At 58.3% G+C, this 27,430-nt stretch overlaps 1 protein-coding gene across 1 annotated transcript in view; it reads right to left on the bottom strand.

Moving 5' to 3' along the window:
• Positions 1–27,430, bottom strand: part of LOC306669849 (uncharacterized protein C4orf50) — a 41,244-nt gene that overhangs the window by 2,675 nt on the left and 11,139 nt on the right. Inside the window, exons 4-11 of the mRNA XM_079153987.1 lie at positions 22,516–22,630; positions 21,492–21,598; positions 15,895–18,258; positions 11,905–12,078; positions 9,838–9,894; positions 7,687–7,869; positions 991–1,150; positions 687–802 (exon numbers count right to left, since the gene is read on the bottom strand). Coding sequence (XP_079010113.1) covers positions 687–802; positions 991–1,150; positions 7,687–7,869; positions 9,838–9,894; positions 11,905–12,078; positions 15,895–18,258; positions 21,492–21,598; positions 22,516–22,630 — 3,276 coding nt within the window. The remainder of the gene's footprint in view (positions 1–686; positions 803–990; positions 1,151–7,686; positions 7,870–9,837; positions 9,895–11,904; positions 12,079–15,894; positions 18,259–21,491; positions 21,599–22,515; positions 22,631–27,430) is intronic.

The raw sequence follows: 27,430 nt of genomic DNA on the forward strand, positions 1-27,430 counted from the left end.
GCTGCCGCAGAGCAGGTGAGGCTGACTGAGGCTCCCAGCAGACCACGGGGCCCACCCGGCTTTCGTGCCCCAGGAACGTGAGTGAAGGGGACGTGAGCCAGAGACCCGGGACTGGGGCGCGTCTTGGAATCAGTCTGGTGTGAGGGGCTGAGTGCCGGGCGCGCCCGTTAGAGCGGAGGGAAGTCCCCGTGGGTGCGACACTGTCAGGTGGACCTGGGCGGGCTCCAGGCGCCCACGCGCGTGTCCAGCACAGGTCAGGCAGTAACAAGGCCAGCCAGGAGCAGCGCACGCCTGTGATCCCAGTGGCTCCGGAGGCTGAGGCAGGAGGACCCCAAGTTCTAGACCAGCCTCAGCAAGTCAGCGAGGCCGTCTCTAAATAAAATATAAAAAGGGGCTGGGGACGTGGCTCAGTGGTCGAGTGCCCCTGGTTCAATTCCCAGTACCCCCCTCCTCAAAGAAAAGCCCAAGGCATAGAGCACATGATTTGATCCAAGCCAAACATTTGAACATAGACTATAGAAAGAGGCTGGGACGGGAAGCCAGGGGCCCTCCTGGTTCTATTTCCTGACCTGGCCGTGGCTTTATAGAATGTAACACTTGGATGATTGATAATCGCATTTTGATAACTGCATGATACTTTCAACACAAAACAAAATTACAACAGTAGGTGACCGTTGCCCTCTCACCTTTTGAGAATCCAGCAGAGCAGTCTGTGCTGGCCACTCGGGAACAGGCCAGGCCTCTGAGCACAAGGAGCTTTGGAGGACATCATCTATTTCAGAGCTCAGCAGATGTTCCCGAACTGGAAGGGAATATTCTCAGTCAAGCCTTGGCCCAGGGATCTGCTCCAAAATCCACGGTCTCTTCCTTCCTTCTCTCCCTGACCCTGGCCATTCCAGGTCCCCACTGACTGCAATAGAGGCCCTGCAGATGCCCTTGGACTCCAAGTGCCACGCCCCCCATGAGACTGCCCTGGTCGGGTCCGCATACCTCCCCTGCTGGCAGCACCCTCCACTGCAGTGCCCACCTTGCCAGCTGCCCGCAGGCAGGCAAGGAAGCCTCCAGACACCGTGCATGGAAACATATCCACCAGTCTAGAGTATTTCCTTCCTCGAGAGATGAGGAAGCTGAGCCCAGAGGATGGAGGGTGCTGCAGGGAAAGTTCGAGTTAGAGGCTAAGCTGGGACCAGCAAGAACCAGTACCTCTCCAACTATGAAGATGGGTACCAACCCAGGAGGCTGGGAAAGAAAGCCAAGGCACAGAGGGCAGCCCTCTCCCATTGATTTGGCCTGAGAAGGGGTCTTCCTCTTTTTAAATTTTTTCTTCCTCTTATGTGCCTACACTCTGCTATGTGTAGGGCACCAAATGGGAAGATCAGAGTATCCTCCTATCTTCAAAACTCAGAGAGGTTAATTAACTCAACCAAGATCATACAGCTGGCAAGAATGGAATCTAGTAATATGAACCACTACACGAACAGATCTCAAGTGAGTTCAGACTTCAAGGTAACAGACACCATCTGCACTCACCTGCTAGAACACAACCCTAAACAAATCTGTAAGCTCCACCTTGCTCCATACTACTGATGAGCCCTGCCCCATCCCCACGCTGTTAGCAAGCACCGCTTAAGGCTCAGGGAAATTTTTTCTGTTCAGGAAGCTCTTAATTTCTTTTAAATAGAAAAAACAACAGAAAGTCACGCATGCTGAGCAGCCACCATTGATCCTGCAGTTGACCTGCCAGCCAGGCGCCAATCGCAAGTGGGCGTGTGCCATACACCTGTGATTACAGAAGGCTCTGGTTCCACATTGCTTCGGCGTAGAATATCGAAGCCCCCATGCCCAGCCCCGCCCATCAGCACCCGTAGTGACGGAGGTGAGCTCACCGAGGATGTGGAGCTAAGCATGCTGGGGCACCCCCTTGTGTCCCCGCGGATGAACCCACGTGGGTTCACGGCTCCTCGAGCTTCTCACACACACAGTTGTGCCCTTGGATGAATTCCCAGGGCCAAGGAGAGAAGCCGCACTCAGGATGGAAGCCCAGGGTGGGGCTCTGAGCCTCTTCCAATGTTCCTCTGTGTTCTTAAGTTGTGTGAAGAGGTGGGGCCACACGTCCCCGGAAGAGGGAGAGCGTGGGCCTCACCCGTTTAACAGTGTGAACTTGACAGTGGACAGGCCCTCGCCCACTCATCGGACGGTCCTGCTGACTGGGATTTTTTTCTGAACACACAGAATTTTTCTCACTGAAAAGTGCACTGACCTCTAGCAGCTGCCGTCTCCTGGGAGCCGACATGCAGACCGTGGCTTGTCTGGAAGAAAAGATACCCGAGTGGTGATTCTGGCACAGAACAGAAAGCCCTGCTCAGGAGCCCGAAGCTGGGACTCACGGGGCGACTCCCCGCCCTGCACAGCGTCTATGGTGGCATCAGCTCTGCCAGGGTGCTGGAGGAAGTGGTGGGGACCTCCCTCCCTGCTCCTAGGACATGCTCACAAGGACACAATTCCATCTGCTTCATTTATTAAATCTCCAAATGGAGTTGGTAACAAATGCACTTAAGAATCTGCTGTTAAAATAACTTTTTCAAACATGAGGAAGCCTCAGACTTCAATATCTCCCCAGAGCCCCTGATTCTGTCAGACTCAGCCTGAGTCTGCCACCTGCTCCACACAGCCACTGCGACCCCGGGGTCTGCAAGAGGCGGGAACCATGGTCACTTGGCAGGTCAGCCCAGTCAGTGCAACGAGAGCAACTGCAGGATCCTCAGGGGTTCCGGGCCAGCAGCCAGACCTGCTTCCTTCTCCACTCCAACACCTCGAGAGCCCCTGCCTGGAGCCCACGCTTTCTCTGGTGAACTGTGTGAGCGTCAAGCCCTGATCCACCACGGTCCCTCCAGAGAGCTCAGGCTGTGAGGGGTTCCCCCATTGTCCCAGCCTCCACTCTCCTCTTCCAGATGAGGTTCCGGTTTGAGGCCACGAGTAGGTCTCCCTGACTGAACCCAAAAGGAACAAGGTGTTTCCAGGAGGCGGAGGGAGCAGGGCCTGGTTGCCCGCACCTTGGCCAGGTCCAGGTCCCATGGAGAGCACAGCCAGGGTCCCGGCCTCCCCAGGACAGCAAAACTTTGGTTTGGCTTGAAGGTCATTGGGTGCCTGTGACAGGTGCTGGGCTGGGCGTTTGACATGGGTCTCACTCAAACCTCAGAAGCCCTGGTGAGGACAGTGACCTCCACCTGGCCTAAGAGGACAGGGGCTCACAGAGCTGAGGGAAGCACAAGGTCCCAGGGAGGGCAGTTCTGCAGGGTCAGGGCGTGTTTGCAGGCAGGCAGCTCTGCCTGGAGGGAAGACAGCAGGCCACACACCCAGGAGCACTGGGGGCAGTTCGTCAGGGCCTCTGCTGGAACCTTCTGTCCATCCTGCGAGCTCCAAGCCGGAGCCTGGGCAAGGTCGCGTAGGCGGGAGAAGGGACAGCTGCCACGTCAGCCAGCGCCTCTCCCAGCTGAGCCCTGCAGCTCTTCTCACTTCCTTCGGCACCCAGGCTCCCGCCTCCCAGGTCACCGAGGGGACAACACAAGCAGGGTGGCATATTTGGCATGTGAATGCCCACAACTTGAGTCTAAGTGAAAGCCAGGAAAATGGAGTCCCTGGGGCTGGGCTGCGGGGAGGAGGGAAAGGAAAGGGCCCGAGGAGCTGCCCCGAGCGCTGCCCACTCAGGGTGGATGTGGAGGATGGCCAGGGATGGAAGAGCAGAGGAAACCTGCTGTTCCCTTGCCCCGCCTCCAGCTGAAGCCGGGGAGGTGGCAAGACCCTAATGTTTACAGGACAGGGCTTAGAGGGGGAGCTGGCCAGCGGACCTCTTGGAATCAACCCCAGAAGAGCCCGAGCTGGAGAGGAGCTGCAGAGCTGGAGGAAGCAGGCTGGGTGACCAGCAGCCTGGGATGCTGCTGACCAGAGACGCAGAGGGACAGCCGTCAGCAGAGGCCAGCACAGGTGGGCGGCTGCCACCCTGCGGTCATGTGCTGGAAGGTGGGGCACGGGTGCCGGACCAGCTGAGGCTTGGGTTCCACCCCGCCCAAACCAGGGCAGGAGAAGGAAGGGGAGAGAAAGACAGCAGCTGTGGAGGCGGCCGCGCTCCAGGCCACACATCTCCGACAGCCCACCACCCTGCCATGTGCGCTTGACACCGGGTTATTGTGAGCCTCCATCCCAACGTCAGGGGCCAGAGAACGTGAGCCACCTGGGACTCTGAACCTCCCAGGGCTCAGCCCCTCCTGGGATGCTTCTGGAAGCCCCCATCTCAGAGGTCCACATGGCCTCCAGACTTGGATCTGGGGGCAAGAGACACCCCTCTGGTCTGCACACCCCACTCCAAGCCCATTAGTGCCTCCCCAGGTGCAGGCAGCCCTCCCGGGCTCTCAGCCAGAGCCCAAAGGCCTCCGTCGGGAACTCCATCTGTGTTCTCTGAAACAACCATTCTGGCCCATAACAAGGTGCTCTGGGACCACTTCCTGTGCCTCTGCCAGCAGCAGAGAGGGGCTCTGCCAGCCTGGGTCACTGGTGCTTGGAGCCAGGCACTGCGCCCTGCCTGCCTGCTCCCCGAGGGCCGTCAGCCTCGCCACACCCTCTGCTAGGTCTTCCCAAAGCCACTCCCACCGCCCAAAGCCTCGAGCAGCCCCCCCTTAACTGAAGAACCAAGAGCAGATGCCCCTGCAGTGGCCAGGGCCATGGCCTCCCTCCTGTGCAACCTCCCTCCTGTGCAACCTCCTTGCTTCCGGCCTCCACTACAGGCCTCCTCTGAGGACCGGTCTGCAGCCAACCCGCAGCCAGTCCTGGCTTCTTAAACACATCGCAGTCCTTTTTCTTTTTTAACTGCCTTATACCTGGACAGATGCGGCACACTGAAGACTGACCTTCCAGCCCCGAGAAGGACTGCCCTCCAGCCCCAGATCTGCTGCCTAACTCCCCCCAGCCCCACCCGGCAGCATCGCCCTGCCCGCTCCAGGGCAGCCATGAGCCCTGCGGACTCCCTCGGCCATGTTGCAGCCCCGCTCCTCCGCTGACCACGCGAAGGCTGAGCTAGGCAGCTGCCTGGGGGGCATGTCTTTGAGCAAGGCTGGTACCCACTTGAGCCTTTTGAGAGGAATGACAATAGTGATGTCCTGGCGTGGCCAGCATGACAGCTAAGTGTCCCCTGCCAGGGTCACAGAGCTAGAGGTTCGTGAACCCAGGCCCTGGCCTCAGGGCAGCCTCTGCCAGCTGCCCATACAAGGACCAGCTGTGCTCCGTGGAGACCCATGCAAGACTTCAGGACAGTCACAGCAAGCAGGCTAGACGATCCCATTTTACAGATGAGAAAGCAAAGGCTCAAAGAAGTCAAGGCGCACTCGTGAGCGGGCGCCCGTCTGAACCCTGGCATGTTTCCTTCCCAAGGCTCGTGGTGAGGTGCCGCTGCCCCTGCCCCATCTGTGTGCAGGCGTTGGCCTGCCTGGTCCCCGCTTCTCCCCAGTGCCACAGCATCGGGCCTGGCTCAGAGCAGTAGGCGCTCCGTAAGTGTGTGGCGGGAAACCCCAGAGCCAGGCTTTGGGTTTCCAGACCACGTGGGGGCGTCCACTGAGGGACGAGAGCACCTGATGGATCAGGAAGGAGCAGAACCTCCTTAGGCGAGGGACCGAGGCCGAGCTCAGTCAAGACTAGACGGGAAGCCGTGGCCAGAGCTCCCGGAATCATGGACATTGACAGTGGCCCCTTGAAGTCCGCGCCCTGGCTGAGAGAAGCGTGTCCAGGCCCAGGAATGAGCGCATGAGGCCAGTGACACCAGGAACTCTCCTTGTCCTCAGTCCAGGCTCCCAAGTGACCTTCTGACTGTCAGCAGTTATTGACTAGCAAATGAATAAACTAATTAATGACTGACTTTCTAGATGACTGGGCGAGAGGAAGAGAATACGCAGACGCTTTTCATCCATGCATATCGCCTGCAAAATACTTCAGCCGGCAATGAATCCTGGCACGTCACACAGAATACGATGACCCAAAAAATACTCGGCCTTCGGCTACAGTGGTGCCTTTCCTAGATAACTCACTAATGTTCTGATTTACACCTCAGTACCTGCGGCTCAGTCCTTGTCAGTCGGCCTGTCCATCTCCAGTGAACAGGGCCGGCCAGACTGAGGAGCGGCTCATGGGACAGGGTCATTGCTGCTATGAGCCCGCCCTGTGGTCAGTCAGTGGGCTCCCTGGTGGCACCTGCTGCCCTCCACGCTTCCTGGAACTATGCTTCAGTCCTATTTCCCTCAACATGCTTACTAGGCACCTACCGAGAACCAGGGACCACGTCAAGCACCCCAAGATGGCACGCTCTTTCCTCCTCCCTACTCCAGCTCTGAAGAGCTTGAAGCCCTCCAGCAGAGAAGAGCACTAGACACGGAGTCCAGGGCTCTGCACTCAAGCTCTGGCTCTGAACCAAGTCACCAAGGCCCTGGGCAGGCCTCGTGGCCTCCAGGTGGCCCTCTCCTGGCGGTGCAGTGGTTTAGCCTGGGGGACATCTAAAGACTGAAGGCTGGGAGGGTAAGGAAGGGATGGAGGAGAGGGCGCTGCTGGGCCAGGCTGGAGTGCGGGAGGAGCCTCTGCCCGCCCAGCAGCCAGGCGGCCCCACCGGCAAGACTGGGGCAGGAGCAGCCAGGAGGCAGCTCCCGCTGTTTACTCAGGAGCTGAGTCCGCCCTCGCACCACCCGGAGCAGAACCAGTCTGTGGGGGTGTAGCTGGCTTGTCCCCAGGAACGGGGCCCTGCGTGTGCGTGGGCAGACCTCGCAGAGCACCCCTGGGCACCTGAGAGGCTGCTGTTCAGAGCCAGGCAGAGCCCTGGAAGTGCCTCCTGTGGGCTGGGTCAGTGAGGACTGGCGCTCCAGCCCCCACCAGTGACCTGCAGTGACTCCTGAACTTCCGGCCTCAGGCTTCTCTTCTGCTGACCTTCAGGACAGGAGACCCTCCTTCATTTACCTCAGTATCTCACCACTCAGAAAACCCCCTGGGCAGCTTCTCCATGCCAGGCACTAGAGAGACAGAGTGCTACAGAGTGACTCTCCCCCAACAGGGAGGAGCCAAGGAACTCCTCAGACAGCATGGGGACAATCCCCTACATGTGCCACGTCACACAAGTCATATGCAAGCCCCTCTGGAGGGGCTGGACGTGGCTAATTGTGGTCCTGAAGATTCAGGGCCGCTGCCTGGGCAAAGACACACGGGCTGTCCTTGCGGGACAGACAGGAGGTTGCTGATGGGCCATGTTCCCTGCTGGGGCTGCAGAACAAAGGCCCAAAGTCACCAGCAAAGCAGCTGGGTAGCATGACATCACGATGCTGGTGCTGAGCTACCATCCCTGTTTGTGTCTGTCCCCTGCACAGTGTCCTGGGTACTTCAAGGGTAAAGGACTGCCACACGCAACTGACCACCATCCTGGAGCCCAGGTACTGACCCAGAGGAACAGCCAGGCCCAGGGAGGAAGGCAGAGGACAGGGATGGACAGGACTGGATGGGGCTGGACAGGGCTGGACAGGGATGGACAGGGATTGACAGGGATGGACGGGGAAGGACAGGGCAGGACAGGGCCAGACAGGGAGGGACAGGGCTGGATGGGGAGGGACAAGGCAGGACAGGGCTGGACGGGGAGGGACAGGGCTGTCTGTGGGAATGTACCTCCGGAAGTCCAGGGGTCAGGAAGGCAGCGGCGTACTCGGCCAGCGCCTCATCATGGACCATGTTCTGGGCCATCTCGGAGAGCAGGAGGTCGGTGGGCCCGTGTCTGCCCAGCTCCCGCAGCAGCTGGGTGATGAGGCGGTTCCTCTCTCGGCACTTCTGGACCAGGGAGGCCAGCTTGGCCTGGAAGGAGGGAAGTGTGGGCAGGGCTCCCGCAGGGCTGCACGGCCAAGCAGGGGCCCAGGCAGGCAGCGCCCTGCTTTCCATGGCCGGCTCTGCAATGGAGTGGGCTTGGGACTGGCCCTTTGCTACTCCCTGCATGGGGCCTTTTCCATCCCCGCTCGGCAGGAGCAGGATGGAGGCTGTGGCACTGCAGAAGATGCTCTGCTGGGCTATGGTCTGGGCACACAGCCTGAGGCTGCTTCCATGGGGAAGGACGCCTGGAGCCACAGAGATTTCCAGCCTGGCGTGCTTGGCACGGCTCCAAATCCCAGCTCGGCCACTCACAGCGACCCCTGCAAGTCCCTCTTTCTCACCACCTGGGGGATGTCACTGACCACCCATAGTGAGGACTGCAGTGAGGCCCCCTGGACACTGAGCTGGGTTGTAAGTTCCAAGGTGGCCCCATACGCATGTGCCTGGCACTTCTGCAGGGTGACTGGAGGGCAGCACTACCTGTCCCCTCTCCCCTCTGTTTTGGGTCTTTCCTTGTGCCTTTCCCTGAAAAGAGTTGAAAGTGGACACTGGTCCTCTGGAAAGCCAGCCGGTGTCACTTCTGCTGTGCTGAGCCAAGCACCCCAGGCCAGCACCGGCTTCAGGAAAGGGCCCTGACTTCCCCTCTCCAGGAGCAGGATCAGAGGGTCTGTGTCCATCCTTGCTGGCCCTAAATGGCAGTGAGAGCTGGCACCCACTGAGTGCGGGGGCCACCGCCAACCTGGCTTCTCGCTGCTTTCTCTGGAGTTCTTCAAGCTGCAACAGAAGCGCTCTCGGTAACACCGTGCCCCACTTCTGGCCACCCCGGTCCCCCTACAGCACTTCCTCCACCCGGAAGCCGGCCCCAGGGCTCCCTGCTGCCCTCCGGTGGGGCCCAGGCTCAGGGGTGGAGAGCATGGACCTGGGCCCTATCGCCAAGACCAGGGTCCTCTCCACAGCTGGACGTGCCCATCTGTGCCACAGGGCTGCTCAGGGCCCCAGACCTGCAGACACGGCACCCACCGAGTGCATGTTCGTTCAGCACCGTTAAGGACCGTGGAGCTAGTTAAATCGGTGGCGTGTGACAGATGAGGAATCTGAGGCGGGCGTGGCAGACTTGGTTTGAGCGTCGCAGAGTACTTCCCACGAGTTCTCGACAGAAATCCTTGAGATTTCCATCCCACAGATGCGCCCGGGAAGCTCAGGCGGGATCTGGACTTGGGAGGGCCATGACTCAGGGGCCGTGGGGGCTGCAGTTCTGACTTAACAGTTGAAGAATGGACACCCACAGGGCAGCGGGTAGCAGGGCTCCTGGTGTCTCCATGTTGCCCTGATGCCCAGGGCTCCTCCCTGCCCACCTGCTCAGAGATCTGAAGGGAAGAACAGACCCTTCCATCCCTGCCCACACCCAGGCCCACCTTACCAGGTGCACCTTAGCCAGCTTCCACACCCAGCTAGCGGAGAACAGCCTCCAGGCCACAGAGCCGATCTTAGGAATTTGTCTCAAACATAAACGTCAGGATGGGTGGGGATCCGCCAAGGAAAATGCACGTCAGTGTCACGGGCGACAAGCAGAGAGGCAGGAGGAAGAGAGACGGGGAAGCCGAGCGCCGGGCCAGGACTTGAACAGCAAAGCCACCAGCAGAGGCGCTTTGAACTGAGGCCCATGGCGTGTTCTCCCCCATGCCACCGCCTCAGCCTGGAGGGCAGGTCATAGTGTGCGGCACCTTCTGGGTCATGCCACCAGGTGGGACTCAAGCACGTGGGTAACTTGAGGTCCCCCGAAGGTGGCACGTGAGGAAATAGACTGGAAAACACTTTGAAACACTACTTCCAAATGGTGACGTGGGTGACTGTCTGCTTGGCCCTTCGTTCTAGCACTTTTGGCCATGGAGGTGGATGGTGCTTGTGATAGGGAGGCACGAGACGCTGTTGGAAGAGAGATCAGGAGCACCTTACCTTCAGGGGGGCCACCGCCAACCTGGCTTCTCGCTGCTTTCTCTGGAGTTCTTCAAGCTGCAACAGAAGCGCTCTCGGTAACACCGTGCCCCACTTCCGGCCACCCCGGTCTCCCAGGTGAGTGGGCTTGGGACTGGCCCTTTGCTACTCCCTGCATGGGGCCTTTTCCATCCCCGCTCGGCAGGAGCAGGATGGAGGCTGTGGCACTGCAGAAGACGCTCTGCTGGGCTGTGGTCTGGGCACACAGCCTGAGGCTGCTTCCATGGGGAAGGACGCCTGGAGCCACAGAGATTTCCAGCCTGGCGTGCTTGGCACGGCTCCAAATCCCAGCTTGGCCACTCACAGCGACCCCTGCAAGTCCCTCTTTCTCACCGCCTGGGGGATGTCACTGACCACCCATAGTGAGGACTGCAGTGAGGCCCCCCTGGACCTGGCATCCCATGGGCACTCAGTGGGTGCCAGCTCTCACTGCCATTTAGGGCCAGCAAGGATGGACACAGACCCTCTGATCCTGCTCCTGGAGAGGGGGAGTCAGGGCCCTTTCCTGAAACTGGTGCTGGCCTGGGGTGCTTGGCTCAGCACAGCAGAAGTGACACCGGCTGGCCTTCCAGAGGACCAGTGTCCACTTTCAACTCTTTTCAGGGAAAGGCACAAGGAAAGACCCAAAACAGAGGGGAGAGGGGACAGGTAGTGCTGCCCTCCATCACCCTGCAGAAGTGCCAGGCACATGCGTATGGGGCCACCTTGGAACTTCCAGCCCAGCCCAGTGTCCAGAAAGTGACCCCCACCAAGTGACCCCCACTCATGCCCAGGCGAGTTCCCTCTGAAACCCTGACCCAGGACATGTGAGGAGGTGGGTGTGCCTCAACTCTTTCCACCGTGAAGCCCGAAAAGCCACATGAACACAAGCCCTCCTTCCTGCTCCCCACCTCTCCTGGCCTCTAAGAGTCCTTCAGCCCTCCACACCCGGGGACATCAGAATGTGTGTGCGTGTGTGCACGTGTGTGGCTACGGAATCACGCTCCGCAGAGTCACTGCACTTGCTTGTCATTTGATGGAAATCCTGGTGCAGTTTCCACAGGAGCACTACAAATCAGCCTCCGCCCTTTCAAGTCACGCGCATCCCTTCATCGCTTCCTTGTTTATGGGATTTATACTGCTTCCGTTTCTTTGCTTTATAAACAAACTTTCATGGATGTTCCTACAAACCTGTTTGGGGATACCTTTTGGAATATAATCAAAAAGCAGAATTCCAGCTTCAAGCAGTTTGTCTTATAGTTAAAAGGCACGCAGTGATATTTGAAGGCTGCAATGGGACCTTCTCCCTGCCTTGGTTTAGGAGACAGCATGAATCTGTTGCTTTGGAATGTGTGTGGGAGCGTTTGCAATTAAAAAGTGAGATGAAAGTAAGAAGAGGAGCCGTGGATATGGAGAAACTACTTCTCCAATCACATGTCCAATCACTCGTCCATTCTAGTGGTTTTCTTAGGGACTCCTTAGGGTTTTCTATGTGAAAGATTATGTATAATTTTTATGTATCGATGCATATTAATTAAAATTTGAGATAATCAGAATTGCATACAACTGTAAGCAATGATAGAGATACTGGTACATTTTGTCCAGTTTCCTCTGCAGGGAACATCTTGGAGGACTATGGTATAACATCCATGAGGGACTGGGTCGGTGCCACCCCTGATCTTACTCAGATTCCTCCCGTTCCACTCGGGTCTATGGAATTTCACCCCATGGAGGTCGCGTGTGGCCACCCGCCTGCATCCCGGCAGCTGCAACAGTGTTGGAATCCTCTTGGTGCCTTTTAGAACACACCCACCCCATTCCTGCAGAACAAGGACTTGGCTTCATTTTATGTAGCCTTTTAAAACTGGTTAAAAACCATATTTGTGTGTGATTTTAAATTTTATTTAACAGAGGCTGCTGGTTGGAGAGATGACAGGTTCTGGTGTTTCCTTCCTTCCACAACCTCTATTTAAATACCTAATAAATATCACCCAGCCCTGGGAGCAGAGCGTTCCCCACCTGCAGGGAAGGAGGAGCTGACCCACCTACCTTGCCCGTGAGCTCCTCCTGCAGGCGCAAGGCCTCCACCTGAGCCATCTGCAGCTCCCGGTGCGCCCACCCTTGGTCCCTGAGCTGGCACCGCAGGGTCTGCACCTGGTGATGGAGCCGCCGGACACACAGCCTGGGGTCCTCCTCGGATGCGTCGGCCTCTGCGTCCTGGAGCTGTGGAAGCACAGATCTAGAGGACCGGCTTAGGTTCTCATCCAAGTTCCCATCCCCTTCCTTTTATTTGGTCTATGTATATTTTCCTCACAGTAAAAATAAATAAAATTCAGAAACTAAGGGGACAAAGATGACCCTGAATCCCACTGTCCAGCAGAATGGTGGGCACCGACACTGCCTTTTCCATGGCCTCTCCTGTCCCTCCCTGCGAGGCTCACACTGGGTGTCCTGAGGGTATCCGGAAGGTCCAGGGAATCCCAGCCTGCAATATTATTTTCAAAAACATGGAAAGTGCAATTTATTGAACCAGAGTCTGGTTTAATAGCTGTCCGTCACCATTATCCTCAGAGAGAGTACAGTGGATGAAATTCCATATCTAACAAATGATCACTTCCTCCATGTCTTTATGTAAAGCAGAAAATGCTGGCTTTCCCATGAGCGCCGTCTTAGGTCATTACAAAAGTGCTTCTCGCCCTTTTGGAGAGAGCCCAAGGGGGGTGTTTCCTTCTGGCTGCCAAGGGAACCCCTGGAGGACGTGGCCCTGCAGGAAGTGGGCTAAATGAGGGACACTACTGCCCCCAAATGGTCCCGGAGTCTAAGTCCCGATTATTAGAATAACTCACACACACATGCAGACACATGAGCTTACCTGTGTGCACACCACCCGCAGATTTTCCCTCCAGGAAAGCTAATAAGCAACACGCACCCTTGACTCTCTCCTAACACCAGGCCACAAGCACTTCCGTGACCACATGCTGCTGTCCACACGGGGTGGCATTCTGTGGCCATGCTGGGCACAGGATCATTCTAGCATTGAACAGGCCTCTGGATTCTTCCCTAGAATCATAGTGGGGAGCTTCCAGACCAAAGGGTGGGGGCATCACTAAGCTCAGGGTCCACTGCTCTAAGGTGGTTCAGGAAGGAACAGCGTGGCTAACAGTAACCAGGAGCAAGAAACGACCTCTCCTGGCTTAGAGCAGTCCTCGGGATTCAGAGCAGCCACTTGGGAAGTTTAAGGCCCATGAAGCTCATGTCTTCCACCATCTCTGACCTGGTGGGAGCAGGTAGGAGGGTCCTGAGCTATTCTGTTAGCGAAAGGTAGAGGAGCGGGGTGGAGGGCCAGTGGGTAGGCTAATGGGGCCTCTCCTTGTGAACTAGGACCACCAGAGCAGAACGTGATGTTTTTTAATTAACGGAAATTCACACTGCGTGGGCCTGAGAGTCACAGGCTGGGCTCTGTCAAGAACAGATGGGTGCTTTGAAAGCTTCCATCAAACTCAGCTCCAAGACTTCAAAACAACTTGGCCTTTTGGGAAGTGGGTGCTCCCTGTCGCCTCCTGTCTCTGGAAGTGACTTAGACAAAGTCTTTGTCCCTCAGATCCTGGGAAAGCATCCACAGCATCTTCTCAAGAGACTGAAGGTCAGGGCCCGCCTGCCTGTCACCAGCCTGCTCCACAGGGCAGACATGTGAGCTATGCTCTGACTGCACACTGCATTTGCCTTGGGGACAGTGGTGACATGTCCCTCAAGGAGCTCCAGCAGGTGGGGAAACTGACACAGACACAGGCAGCCAGAGGCTGAGCACCGAGGCCCGTGGCTGGGGCAGTACCAGCCTGCAGCCTTTGCCCCCTTCCCACGGTGTCAAAGCTCCCACCATGACCTCCAAGAGGATGCAGTGAACACAGAGAGGGACAGGGGTGGGCACGCGTCAGCTCCAGCACCCTCTGCCCTGAGCCCAGCCTGGGGGCTGCCAGGACATGAGCCCTCAGGATGTTAGGAGGGAGCTGCAGTGCAGAGGGGCAGGTGAGGGGTCAGAGAAGCTGGCCGTGGTGCTGAGCGTGTGGTGGGCGGAGCTGGTGCTCCGAGAGCCTGGGCCGGGGCATTGCTCAGGGGAGCAGCTGGCTTTTGCACCTAGTGTGAGAGGCAGCCACCGGAGGGTTCTAGGCCCCAGAGTGGCATGGCCGGGCTTGAGGGAGAGAGAAAGGGGACTTTCTGCGCCCCCTGCCTCTGTCCATCTCCAAGCCCTTGGCTTCTGCTCCCAGTTACCACCTTGGGTCATGGAGCCCACGTTCCTCCTCCCCTGTCCCTGCACCCTGCCGACCCCTCCTCGCAGTAGGCAGCGGGCCTTTCTACAGCCTGCCTTGGGTCCTGTTGTTCTGCTCAAAATCCTGCTGTATTTAGAAAGGCCAGAAGGAGCCTAGGAGCCTCCTGTCTTCCCTCACAGCACAGTCTCTCCAACTTTGCCTCCTACTGGCCTCTCTGGTCACTGTGGCCCAGCGGCACCAGCTCTGTCCTGCTTAGCAAGCCTGGCTCCCCAGTGCCACAGAGCCTGGCCACTTGCCTGGAATCTCCTCCTTACTCTTCCTTTCTAACTTTGGAAGTTCTAGCTCTACCGTCACCTCCTCATTTTCCAGTTGGCCCCAGGTCAGAAGAGCTGGTATTGGAAAACTGAGATCAGGGGAGGGAGAGAATACCCAAAAACTGTTCTGTGCAGGCGACAGAAGGTGACCGAGCAGGGCTGCATCCTTGGGAGAAAGGAAGCACAACAGGGCCAGCTCCAAGGTCCCTGGGCTCTCCCTCTGAAATGTTTTCAAACTATGGTTATGGAAAATAATGCCCTAAGAGAGTGGTGGCATTGCTGGGTGGGGGACCAAGGTCTGAGCCCAGGCATGCTGAGACAGCTGGGGACTGTGGGACAAACGGAGAAGCCCTGCAGAGAAGCAGCCCAGACACTCCAGGAACGCCTCTGGGCGCCTCGGCTGAGTTAGGCTGTGTGCTACCGTGTGGGACTAAACGGCTTGCCGAGGAGAGCCACCAGCAGGCTGCTGCCAGAGAGAGCTCTGAGGTCACAGGCCACCACCATGATGGCAGCACTCTGGCCAAAGCCAGGTGAGCAGCCACAGCCAAGTCTGCACGCTCAGCGACCCCACTGAAAGGCCCTGCCCTAGAGAGACGGCCACACCGTGGGGGTCACAGCAGGCCCTGGGGCTGCACCAGGCCTGCCTGCGAATAAGATGACCTGCCCTCAGGGGACAGCCTGCCAGTCCTTTGGTGGCCAGCCAAAACAGAACCCCTCACCCTCTCGAGAGGATGACGGCCATCAGCAACCTCCACAGCACCTCGCAAGTCCAGCAAAAAGTTCGAAGCAGGTAAATATGGTAAACTGTTCACCAAGAAGGCAAACCCAATAAAAGGAGTTGAAAAAACAGTGATCTGAACTTTCAACACAAGAAGCAAGAAAAAGAGCAGCAAATTAAACAAAGAGAAAAGGAAGACCCAAGAAGTCAGGGAAATAAAATATAAGCCAATAATAAAGAAAATCAATAAAACCTAAAAGCTGATTCTCTGAAATGGGATAAAATGGCAAGTGGGGGACAGGGGAGTGGGGGGGAGATGGGAACTGAAGAAAGGGAGCCAGAGGGTGGAGAGAGGAGAGGCTGAGCGAGGAGGCCTGAGTGGACCTGGGCTCAGCACTGGCTGTCCCACAGGCATGGCCAGCACTGGGGGCGCTGGGGTGGGGGGTCTTCCTGGGAGTACTGAGGGCTGAGCTCCTCTGGGCCCACATGGAGGGGCAGGCTGCAGTCTTACCAAAGGCCTCACCAAGATCTGGAACCAGACCTCCTGGGTGAGTCCCAGCTCCAGCCTCACCCACTGTGTGGCTTTGGGCAAGCCCCTTCACCCTTCTGTGCCTACATTTAGTCACCTGGTAGTTGGGGCTGTGATGGCCCCTCCCATAGGGCTGATGGAGGAACACCTGGGTCTGCAGGGTGGGCCCTGGAGCCAGCCAGCACACAGGAGGCCAGCGGGTCCACTTACCTGGGGGCCACTGTGCGGGGACCTCGGAGCGAGCCCTTGGTGGGAACACCATGGCCTTTTCTCCTGTGTCTCCAGTTGTGCTGCTGCTCCTGCTCCGCCCGTTCCTCGCAGGTCACAGGGGACTTCAGCATTTCTCCAGACCAGGGATGGAGTGGTAGAATCAGCGCCACATCTGGAATCCTGCAGGTCTAAGGCAGGTCCTGTCTGCCTCCCAGGGATGCCCACTGCCTCCACCAAGGGTGCCCTGCAGGCACTTGTGGCCAGCTGCCCAGAGAGTGGAATCGCCTGCACCTCTTTGTCCATGGTACACACCTTGATCGCAGTCACCATGGTGCTTTCCTGGGGTTGCTGACCCCCTCCCAGTGAACACCCCCTGTCCCCGCTGGTCTGCACGGTAACTTCCTGCTCCAGGACTCGGACCCTGTGTAGAAGGTGCTCATTCTCCCCCTTTAACGCCCAGATCATGTCTTCTATCCCCAGCACCACATCCCTTATCAGCTCCTTATAGCTGACCGCGAGCTCCGAAATCAGTGCCTTGAGCTCCCTGTTTTCCAGAGTGACGTGCTCCATCACGCCTCGGGACTTCCTGGTGCTCTCAGACTTGGCCTTCCAGAGTTGCAGGTCCCTTTTCAGCTGTTCATTTTCTTCTTCGAGCGCTGAAATCTTGACATAACTCTCCCCGCTGCACTCTTCCAGGTGGGAAATGGCCTGCAGGGACTGGCCCAGCTCCCTCCTGAGGCCGGCCAGGTCTCCCTCCAGGGTGCGGTTGGCCTGCTGCAGCAGGCTCACCTGGGTTGCGTGCTGCCCTCTCTCTGTCTCCAGATCGCATGCTTCATGATGGCATCCCTCTTGGTCTTCCCGAGGAGCAGCCCTGTCACGTAAGACCTGGTCTCTCTCTTTCTTCAGTGAGGAAAGAAGCTGATGGAACGGGGCCCTGGCCCTCTCCAGGGCATGCTGGGATATGGAGAGCGGGTTCCCAAGCAGCACTGCAGGGTCCAGACTGGTTCCCTCACAATCAGGCACCATCCCTGCAAGAGTTCTGCAGGTGTCTGGGGCCACAGACTGTTCCTGGCAGGTGCCCTCTCTGCTCTCCTCACCTCCACTCTGCCTCCCTTGAGCAAAGTTCCAGTTCGCTCCTGCCAAGAGGGACACCTCCCGCGGGTGACCCCTGCTGCCAAGTGTCAGGGTGTTCAGTTGCAGGAAACAAGCCTCCACATCCCACTCAAATGCGTCTATTTGGAAAGAACATGTATCCTGTCCTTTGCCCGGAGCTGGAGGGGGCCCAGTGTCTTCAACAGACACAGCTCGTCTGGGAGGCTGCAGTGAACCACACTCTCCCGCTGAGAAAAGTGTCCGCTTGCCCTGGCGCTGCTTGGAGTCCAGCTCCTGGGGGACACCCCCATTCTCCAGACAAGATGCCCCCTGCTGCAGCCCCTCCTCCTTCTCCTCTTGGCCTCCGACGCCAGGACTTTCCTCTCGGAGAGGCAGAGCACCTCCACACCATGGTCGGCTCTCCTCCTTGCCTGGAACCCGCCTCTCGAGGGCTCTGCTCTGCCCTGCAGGAAGCTCGCTGCCATCTGGCCGTGACTTGCTTGTCCCATGAGCCCTGGAGCTGGTGGCTGGGGGTGTGGCCCCCTCCTTCTCAGATGACAGCCCCTCTGGGAGGCTCCCGCCACATCCTTCTACACTCTGCCTCCTGCTCAGAGACTCAGGCTCCTCCATGGAGTCCTCTCCCTGCAAAAGAGGCTCAGGACACGCCTGCCAGAGCCAGGGGCAGTGGGTGGTGGCCTGTGTCTCCAGAGCCATGCTCTTGCCCTTCACACCCCCTGGAGATCGGACCCCACTCCCCAGGCCCAGGTCCTCACAGCTCTGCTGACCCAGTTGGCATTTGCCACCAAGCTCTCCCTTGATCCTGCCTGAAGTCCTAGGCTCCCTGTCCCCTGCTCCCCCAGCTGGGGCCCCTCCTCCTTTGTTCCAAGTGTCTTTTCCATGTTCAGACCCTTTCGTGGGAAATGGGTGATCTGAAGCACATGGAGACCCCTGGCAGGGGGAGGCGACCAGGCTCCTTGTCTGGGGACAGTGCCAGCTGGAATGTCCAGTGCCCAGTGCCTCCTGGAGCTCTTCTTGGGGAGCCTCCTGCAGCAGCAGTGGCAGCAGGGGCCCAGAGGCCCCAGCCAGCACCCGGAGCGGAAGCATGCAGGTCTGCACCTGGAGAAAGGGCTCCTGGGCTTGGGGAACTGCGAGACCCTCTGAAATCCAGGCCAGGTCCAGAGGGATGAGTGACCCGTCCGTGTGCTGCGCTGGGGAAGAATCACACACCAGGAGAAGAGTCTGTCCACCCGAGCTGGGCTCCGCCAGAGGAGGCTGTGGATGGAAAGAGGGATCAGGACCAATACTCGGACCCTGTCATGCTCTCTGTGCCGCCTCCCCTACCACATGCTCTGGTTCTTCCCCACACAGCCTGCCGCCACCCCAGGGCCTCACACGAGCCCTGCCCACTGCCCGGAATCTCCTCCTCACCCCCGCGCCACAGCTCAACTGGAGCGTCCGTCCCCATCCAGCCGAGCGCCGGCTGCTCTCCATGAGCCCTGGCCCACCTTCCTTCCCCCTCTCGCCGCATCACGTCACGTGCGTGTGCTCGTATTACGTCACGCCCCTGGAGCCCTGAATGTCCAGCCGCATCACGTCACATGTGTATGCTCATCATGCTCCTGGAGCCCTGAATGTCCAGCCACATCACATCACATGCATGTGCTCATCACGCTCCTGGAGCCCTGAAAGTCCAGCTGCATAATGTCACATGTGTGTGCTCGTCACGCCCCTGGAGCCCTGAATGTCCAGCCGCATCGTGTCACATGTGTGTGTTCATCACGCCCCTGGAGCCCTGAATGTCCAGCCGCATCATGTCACATGTGTGTGCTCGTCACGCCCCTGGAGCCCTGAATGTCCAGCCGCATTGTGTCACATGTGTGTGTTCATCACGCCCCTGGAGCCCTGAATGTCCAGCCGCATCATGTCACATGTGTGTGCTCGTCACGCCCCTGGAGCCCTGAATGTCCAGCCACGTCACATCACATGCGTGTGCTCGTATTACGTCACGCCCCTGGAGCCCTGAAAGTCCAGCCGCATCGCGTCACATGCGTATGCTCATATTACGTCATGCCCCTGGAGCCCTGAAAGTCCAGCCGCATTGTGTCACATGCATGTGCTTGTCACACCTCTGGAGCTCTGAATGTCCAGCCACATCACATCACATGCGTGTGCTCATCACACCCCTGGAGCCCTGAATGTCCAGCCGCATCGCGTCACATGCGTGTGCTCATATTACCTCACACTCCTGGAGCCCTGAAAGTCCAGCCACATCACGTCACGTGCGTGTGCTCATATTACGTCATGCCCCGGGAGCTCTGAAAGTCCAGCTGCATCATGTCACATGCGTGTGTTCATCACACCCCTGGAGCCCTGAATGTCCAGCCACATCGCGTCACATGCATGTGTTCATCATGCCCCTGGAGCCCTGAAAGTCCACCTGCATCACGTCACATGCGTGTGCTCGTATTACGTCACGCCCCAGGAGCCCTGAACGTCCAGCCGCATCGCGTCACATGCATGTGCTCATATTACGTCACGCTCCTGGAGCCCTGAAAGTCCAGCCGCATCGCGTCACATGCGTGTGCTCGTCACGCCCCTGGAGCCATGAATGGCCAGTGTGGTAGTCTGAGTGTCCCCATCCAGCAGAGGCTCTCCGCAGGCTGGCACTCAGTTCTGCAGGGGCACCTGACACGCTCCACACCTCAAGAGCCTTCATGGCTGGCACCTGGGTGGCACGGATGTGGCACAGCACCACGGAGGTCCCAGTGCCCAGCTCTCCTTGCCTCACCCCAGTGCTGGGCAGATCAGAGGGTTTGCTGGGCAGCTCAAATATCTTCACATCCACTTCCACAGGCGCCAGGCAGAGAGGACAGCTGAGCTCCCTGCACCCCCGAACGGGTGGGAGGGAGGCTGGGAGCCCAGGCTGAATGCCAGCCAGGCTGCTGGGAGTCCTGTGGGGGCTCCCGGTCCCCTGTGCCCGTGGGGACCTGGCAGGCTGCCACAGTCTCCCAGTGGGGCCTCCAGGATTGCAGGGAGAGGCTGGCAGTTCTAAGGCCCAGGTGAGAAGGGCAGAGGGAGCGTCTGAGAGGACAGAGGAGAGAGGGGTCCAGCCCTGCGCCAGCTGGACAGCACCTTCACACTGGGGTCATGAGAGCCAGCAGGCTGCCCTGCCACAGCCCTGCTCTCTGGTGCCACTGCTGACCTCTGGCTGCAGTCCATCCAACAGGACACCAGGGCACTGGCTGCCACAGGAAGGAGAGTCCTCTCCCCAGCATGTGCAGACCCAGTTCCGAATCCTGCCTAGGATCTGGGGGCAAATTCCTTAGCCCGAGGCTTCTCAAAGTTCACGGATATTGCCTGGGCTGTAAGGAAAGGGGCCAGGAGGAATCAGACAAGAGTCACAGAACGAGGGAGGTCAGAGGCAGCTCGTGGAAAGTTACTATAAGATAAGCTGGGCCTACCCAGTCCAGGGTCAGCAAAGGACATGGGGGGGGGGGGAAAGGGCACAGGGCAGAGTCCAGTGACCCTGCCCATCTGCAGCAGGTGGTCTTGGAGCCTGTTTCCCATGGGTACTGTGGGGACCTGGGGCTGGGCCATCGCAAAGGGGCTTCTGGGAGCCAGTAAGTGCCAGGGCATCTCCTGGGCGGGACAGAGTGGCAGCTGAAGTCAGCAAGGCTTCCCTGCACAAGCAGACCAGAGTCCATGCGCCTGCCTGCCCCACAGCCTCGGCCGCAGCCCTGAGTCTGTAAGGTGGAGTAAGAGTGCCTGCCTGTCGGGCCAGCTCCCTGGCTGTCCAAGCCCTGCTGGGCCAGCTGAGGGGCTGGCGACACGGCTGGTCAGTTCACAGATCTTCCCTCACTCAGGATGTGAAGTTGCTTGTCACACAGAGGCTCAAAAAGGGGCGTGAATGAATGAGGATGCAAGCGAGGCTGGCCTCTGTTTGGAACTGGGGAGCCACGTCAGACTGGGCCACATAGCCTGTCCCAGCTTGGCCTGGTTCTGTTCTGCTCTGTTCTTGTCTCTCCTTGCAGTGCCGGGATGGAACCTTAGGCAAGCTCTTTGCCACCAAGCCATCCCAGCCCAAAGGCTCAGCTCTCTAGTGACAGGCAGATGAGCTGAAGGGGTGGTAATGGGCCGCAGCTTCAGGGCAGGTGAGGTGTAGGCAAAGGGACTGGAGCTCTGGCTTTAGGGCTGGCCGCCGTGGGAGGCAGGGCCTCCCCTCTAGGACGGGGCGGCAGCACCTGTTTCCCAGGTGCTAGGGAGGTTTTGACAAGGCACAGCTCGCTGGGTGGCCACCCAAGCCCAGGTACACAGGGGCTCCCCTTCCTCTCATTCCCTAGCCAGGTCCCAGGACGAAGCATTCCATCCCCTCAAGTCTCCCTCTCAACCATTTCCAGAATGTTCTTTCCTTTCACACCCAGAGCTTCCTCACCCACCTCCGCTGCTGAGGTGGCCACACTACAGTGCCCGACTGGCCCTGCACACATCAAAGCCTCTGGTCTCACCTGTTCTCGCTCAGACGCTGTGTGGTCCTCAGAGAGCTCGCCTGTGCTCTCCGGGCCTGGTCCAGCTCCACTGCAGATGCGGGTGTGGGGTCCCTCCAAGAGCTGACCTGGGAGCAACATGACCAGGGCTGGAAAGACTCCCAGCAGCTTCCCCTGTGACCACACCACAGCACTCCTCCTGGAAGGCTTGAGCACAGGATGGCTCCCCTCCCCTCTGCAGAGGAGCAGGCTGAGGCCCAGAGAGGACAGCAGCCGCTCCAGGCCACCCCTCGGGCCACAGATGGTGCTCACACACTTCCAACCCTGGTGTCCTCATCTATCAGGTGGACAAGAGCTACCACCTCCCCAGCCCTGCACGGGGGGCATGAGGGGAAGGGTCAGGCAGGCCAGGTGTGACCTGGGTTCACTTGGCAGCTCTGTGCCCCAGCTAAGGGGTGGCACCTGCACCCTTGTGGCTGGCAGCCCTACTGTGGTATGAGCAGCTGGGGCGAGGCCGTCCTGAGCCCACTTGGCCTTGAGGGGCTCAAGCCAGGCCTCGCAGGGGGAGCCTGGAAGCCGCGCTGGGCCAGCGTAAGACATGGCTCGCTTGAGGGACAGCTTAGGGACAAGGGTTTCCAAACCTAGCAGCTCCCAGCCCCTCAGGTGTGAGTCTCACCGCTTACACACAGGAGCTGCCACATGACGGAGAGGCATGGCTCCCAGTCACCACAGGGGCTTGTGTGAAGACAAGTCCCTGTGGCCACTCTGCTGACCTGGCAGAGCCTCTGGCTGCCAACCTTCCAGGGTTGAGAGCAAGAGTCCAAATGTCTAGCTGAGGAGAAGTCGAAGACGCCTCACAGGAATTATACTCTGGTCCAACCTTCCCAGCTGTGCCACACTGAGCAAGTGGCACTGCCTCTCTGAGCCTCAGCTTTCTGTCAGTAGAGGGAGAGACCACCCGCCCCTGCATCTGAGCATTAAGTGAGCTAACTGCACTGGGCGTCACACAGGCGCCCCGTCCTCCACACAGGCAGCACCCACAAACCTGCGGAGGCCGTTGGTCCACGAGCACTGTCGTGCTGGCCTTGGCTTCTGCAGGGATCCAGCGCCTCCTCCCTGGGCAGGGATGGTGAGTCCTCCTGAACCCTGCCCAGGCCATCCTGGAGGGAGGCAAAGCATGGAGGGCTCATAAGTGTCCTGGCTGTGGGTGCTCATGGGCCCCTCCAGTCCGGGTGCCAGGCCCGCCAGCCATACTGCTCCAATCAGCACTTGGCTCCTTTCTGTAGATAACGAGGGACTGCATTCTGTCCTCAGAGGAGTCTGTCTGCACAGGCAAGATGCCTCTGGGCTCCGTGAAGGGACCTAAGGGTCTCACCCTCCTTCCTCTGCAACTCTGGCCGTGTCCCACCAAGGGAGGCTAGAGATTCTGGACGGTCCTGTTCTTCAGCCATCAGGTTTAAGAGACCAAGCCATCAGCCTGATCATCCAGGCCTCAGTCTGGACCGTCCCCGCAGCCTGGCACACAGCAGGTGCTTGCAGGACTTGCAGAGAGGCAGGCACGTCAGACCTCCAGCGCATGTTTGAAGCCCATATTTTGTAGGTTCTGACAGGTACCAGGTGCTGCTCAAGGCTGGGGGAACAGAAGGGAACAAATGCCCTGTCCCCTCCTCACCAGTCCCCAGATGGAACACCTGCCTCAGCAGACCCCTGCAGGGTCCTCCTGCTGTCCTCGGGCTTCCTCCACGTCTCTCATAGCCACCAGGAGACCCTTCCATGCCCCCTCTGACCTGCAATCCTATAGACTGCTCTATGCTGATAGACAGCACTGGAGGCCACCAGCAGGCTGTCCAGCTCCATTGGTCACCCCGTGTCTCGTGGGTTCCCCCGACCTCTGCACCCTGGCCCCTTCTCAGAGCACCCCTGGTCCGCCCCAGCCGGGCCTCACTCTCCCTGGCTCTGTGTCTCTGCCTGGTATGGCCGGCCTGCCGCCTCCTGGGCAACCTTCCCCTGCACCCAGCTGCAGCTCCTGCCTTCCCGCCCACTCGGCTTCCGAGCACTGGAACTGACATGGATCCTGGGTCCACTGCCCTCCAGTTTCCTCCCAGCACTGCAAAAGAAGCCCCTGCCTGGCCTCACCACCCTCTCCACCCCAGCCCACCTGTGCTCCAGCAGAGGCTGAGGGTCAGAGGTCAGGGTTGGGCTGCGGCGGGACCGAGTGGGACCGAGGGGCCGTGGCAAGCCCATCACTCTGGATCCTGCCCCTCATCTGCAAACTGGTTTTGTGACAGGTCTGCCTGGGCACACCCATGTCACATGAGATGGCAGTAATGAAAGAACACAGTGGGAAGAGGCGCCACATCTCCTAAACTGCCGGTCAGACCCGGAACAAGGCTTTCTCTGGCCTCCCTCTGGCCTCCCTCAGCCCTCCCCAAAATGAAGTCCCCGTGACCCTCCTCATGGCCTCCTCCTCGCCCCAGGTTTGTGACCTCCTATTCTCTGGGTCACAGGTTGTGTCAGGGCCATTTCTGCTCACAAACCAGGGACCTTAACCCTGGCCACACAGTGTAATGCCCCAAGAACTTGCAGCAGGAACCAATCGGAACCTCAACCCCAACCCTGGACATCAGTGCTGGGAGCGGGACTCACGGGCACAGGCCTGTGTCCTAACAGGCTGGCCGCAACTGTCCCTGTGCTCACATCCCACCACCTGCCTCTGTTTCTATCCACTTGGCTCCACTTGATCAGATTTGAATGCTCTTGTGCAGAGCTTCAAACCATCATTCAGAGAGAGCAGGAAAGAAAGTGGACGAGGAGCAGAAGAGAAAGAGAAGGGGGTGGAGAAAGAAGAGACAGAAATTCAAAGTGAGAAGAAGGAGGAGAGAGGCTGGAGGAAGAAGGGAGTCAGGACAAGGAAGAGGCTGGGAGGCTGAGACCACAGGTCTATCTCAAGAAGATGCACGTGGTTACCTCTGGGCTCACTGCCAGTCCTGCGAGGACACCAGGCTGGTTTCAGTGCAGTTCAACAAATGCTCACTGATCACCAGCTACCTGGCAGGCCGTGTTCTGGAGCTGGGCACACAGACAAGGATAAATGCACACACATCCCTGCCTTGAGGGTCCATCCAGAGGGACATCCCAGAAGACACTGTGTTCTGAGGTGTGACCCACTGTCCAGCTTACCCCCTTAACTTCATGAATGATGAACTCAACACTCAGAGAGAGAGCGCAACTTGCCCAAGGTCACGCAGCAAGGCAGCAGGAGGAGGGAAGCCAGGCTTGCCGCTGGACGCTCCTCTCCTGCACTGTGCTGCTCAGGCTGTCGGTCCTCCTGCTTCCAACACTTGAGGAAACACTGCCTGTAACTTTCTCTGACTTTAGCCTGAATGTGAAACGTTTGAGAGATAAGCAAAAAGAAGAAACCAAGGAGCACAAAGATACCGGAAACGAACGTTAGCATGTTAGAATGTACCTTTCCAGACATCTATGTGGAGGCGTTTTCCTGTGCACAGACGACTTCAAATTCTATTTATTGAAAATGTAAATTTTGCTTTTTGCATTTTTCATTAAAAGTCCTGGAAGACTGGTGTTTTCCACGAGTTCCGCGATGTGGTTCTGGAGGGTTGCCTGAGAGTCTCTGCTGTCCGGCACGCCTGACATTACCAGCAGCTCCTTGTGGACCTTAGGTTGTTCCCACTTTTTGTCACCTATAAGCAGCACTGGGATGGACATCGCTGTGGCCAGCTCCTCATGCCCTCTGCGCCTTTCAGACAGGCCTGCAGGTCAACAGTGCCAGCCTCGGGCACAGGCATCTGTGTGGTGTGGAGTGCTACTCGATGGACAGCCTTCCCAAAGGCTCTGCCCATCTGTGCCCCCAGTGGCTCAGCTCCTATGCAGCAGTAGGCACTTTTAACATTGGGCAAATATATAGAAGAAAATGGGATCTTGAGGTTTTGCTTATTTGCATATATTTTAAAAGCTGTGAGAATTTTTATGTCCGCTGTCCATTAGATTTCCTTTTATATGACTTGTACGTGCTGACTTTTGTTGTTTGTTCTGCAGTGCTGATGCTGTCTCTTGCTTGCTGCCTGAGTGAGTGGCAGGTTCCTCATGCTCAGTCCTGACCAGATGCCAGCAGCTGCCTGCCATTCCCCAAACCGTGAAAAGACGGTGTGGCTGCCACCAAGGGTCACTCTACACACAGCACAGAGACAGACGAGTCGAAGCACAGGAAAGTGCAATCTCAGCCCTGGGATGACAGCAGATGCCTGGTATTTTTAAGAGGCTGATTTTGCAGCTCTGCAGAGCCTCTCTGTGACCCTCAGGCTGGGTCACAGCCATGCTGTCCCTACTGCAGCAGCCTAGAAGCCTGAGTGTTCATGCTGGCACCTGCATCTGTCTCCCCATAGTTTTGGAGAACAGGGTCCCTGCTTGGCTCAGCTCCCAGTTCTTGAGCCCACACTGTGCTGGGGACATGACGTGTCACCAAGGAAAACCCTAAATAGACCCTTCAGCTCCACTTGCATTAGCTGATTAAAAATTGCTAATGTGGGAGGTCACACAGCTGGGCAGTTCATTGTCTCCCACTGGCTTGCGGTAGAGGACACCTCGGCTACCTTGGCCACCTTCCCCAGCTCTGCTATCTGCAGGAGAAATGTAGGCCTGAAATGCTGATAACAGGAACCCAAGTTACCTTCAGGGGGACTTCTGTGCCCCTTATGCAGACCTGATCCCAGAACTCAGGGAGTTAAGGACGATTCCCCCAACCATAAACCTGTGAGAACAGGTTCCAGTTAGAACCAGTCAGCATGGGCCAAAGAGAGGGCACGGCAGTGGTGACTAGAAAGTCTGATGTCATCCTGCTGTCAATCAAGAGGCAAGAGGTGGACCTGGGCAGGACTCTCCGGAAACTTCCCTGGGACCCCATAAAGCTGGAGTGTGGAGGGGTGTGCCGCCCCTCTCCTCTCTGAGAGGACCCACCCTCTCCCTTAAGAGCGCCCCTTTCCCCTTCCATCCCTTCCAATAAGCCCCTGCCTGCTACTCTGACATATCTGAGATCTTTCTGGCACGACCACAAGAACTGTGGGAAAGGACTGCTGGGACGTCTCGGCTCCGTGGCCAGCCCTGGCTTGTGACAGTGGTGAGGGATGCAGTGCCGTGGGCGTGGGCAGCTCGGCACAGCAAACCAGAGCCACCAGGTGGGTCGTGCCACTGTGGGCGCTGGAGGAGGGTGCGCTCTGACGTGGGGTCGGGGGTCTTACTGGAGGAGGGGACATGCAGGGGAGAGAGGAGTAGCAGTGGCTGAGCTGCTGAGGCGGGCGGGCCTCTGGCTCAGGTGGCCCCATCTCTCTTGGGCCTGTGGCAAGACCGTGTGCCACAGCAGAGGGACATGGTGAAAGAAGCCACCCGCTTCCTGGTGGTCAGGGAGGAGAGAGAGAAGGGAGAAGTGAGGCCAGGCTTCAGTGTGCCCCTCAAGGCAGGCCCAGCGACCCACTTCCCCCAAAGCCCCACCACCTCCCACAGCACCACAGCTACCAGGCCTTCAACACACCGCCTTCAGGGACACTATCCAAGCCACCACGGCCCTCACCAGACACCAACTCTGCAGACCCTTGATCTGGGCCCCACCTACAGAGCTGGGACAGCAAGTGTCTGCTGTGGGTGCCGCTCTGTCCATGGAGACCTATTACACCTGATGGACTGAGCCACACACGTGGCTCTGGGTGGTCAGGGATGGCTCGTGCCCCACCTCCTCGTCAGTATAGTGGGAAAGGCTGACCACAGGGTCAGCTCAGAAACACTCTCATCTTGTGAGAGCCGCTCCCATCTGCCCATGTGAGCCCCAGAATCCCCTGCTCCCGCCAGCAAGAGCAGCAGCACACAAGCCTCTCCACCTGGCTGGGCCTCAGGACGGTTCATCCAGAGGGGGCACGCTGTGGGCTGAACCGTGTCCCCAAGTCTAA

Source organism: Sciurus vulgaris, assembly GCF_902686455.1.
Source record: "Sciurus vulgaris genome assembly, chromosome: 9".
In the NCBI taxonomy this organism is placed as follows: domain Eukaryota; kingdom Metazoa; phylum Chordata; class Mammalia; order Rodentia; family Sciuridae; genus Sciurus; species Sciurus vulgaris.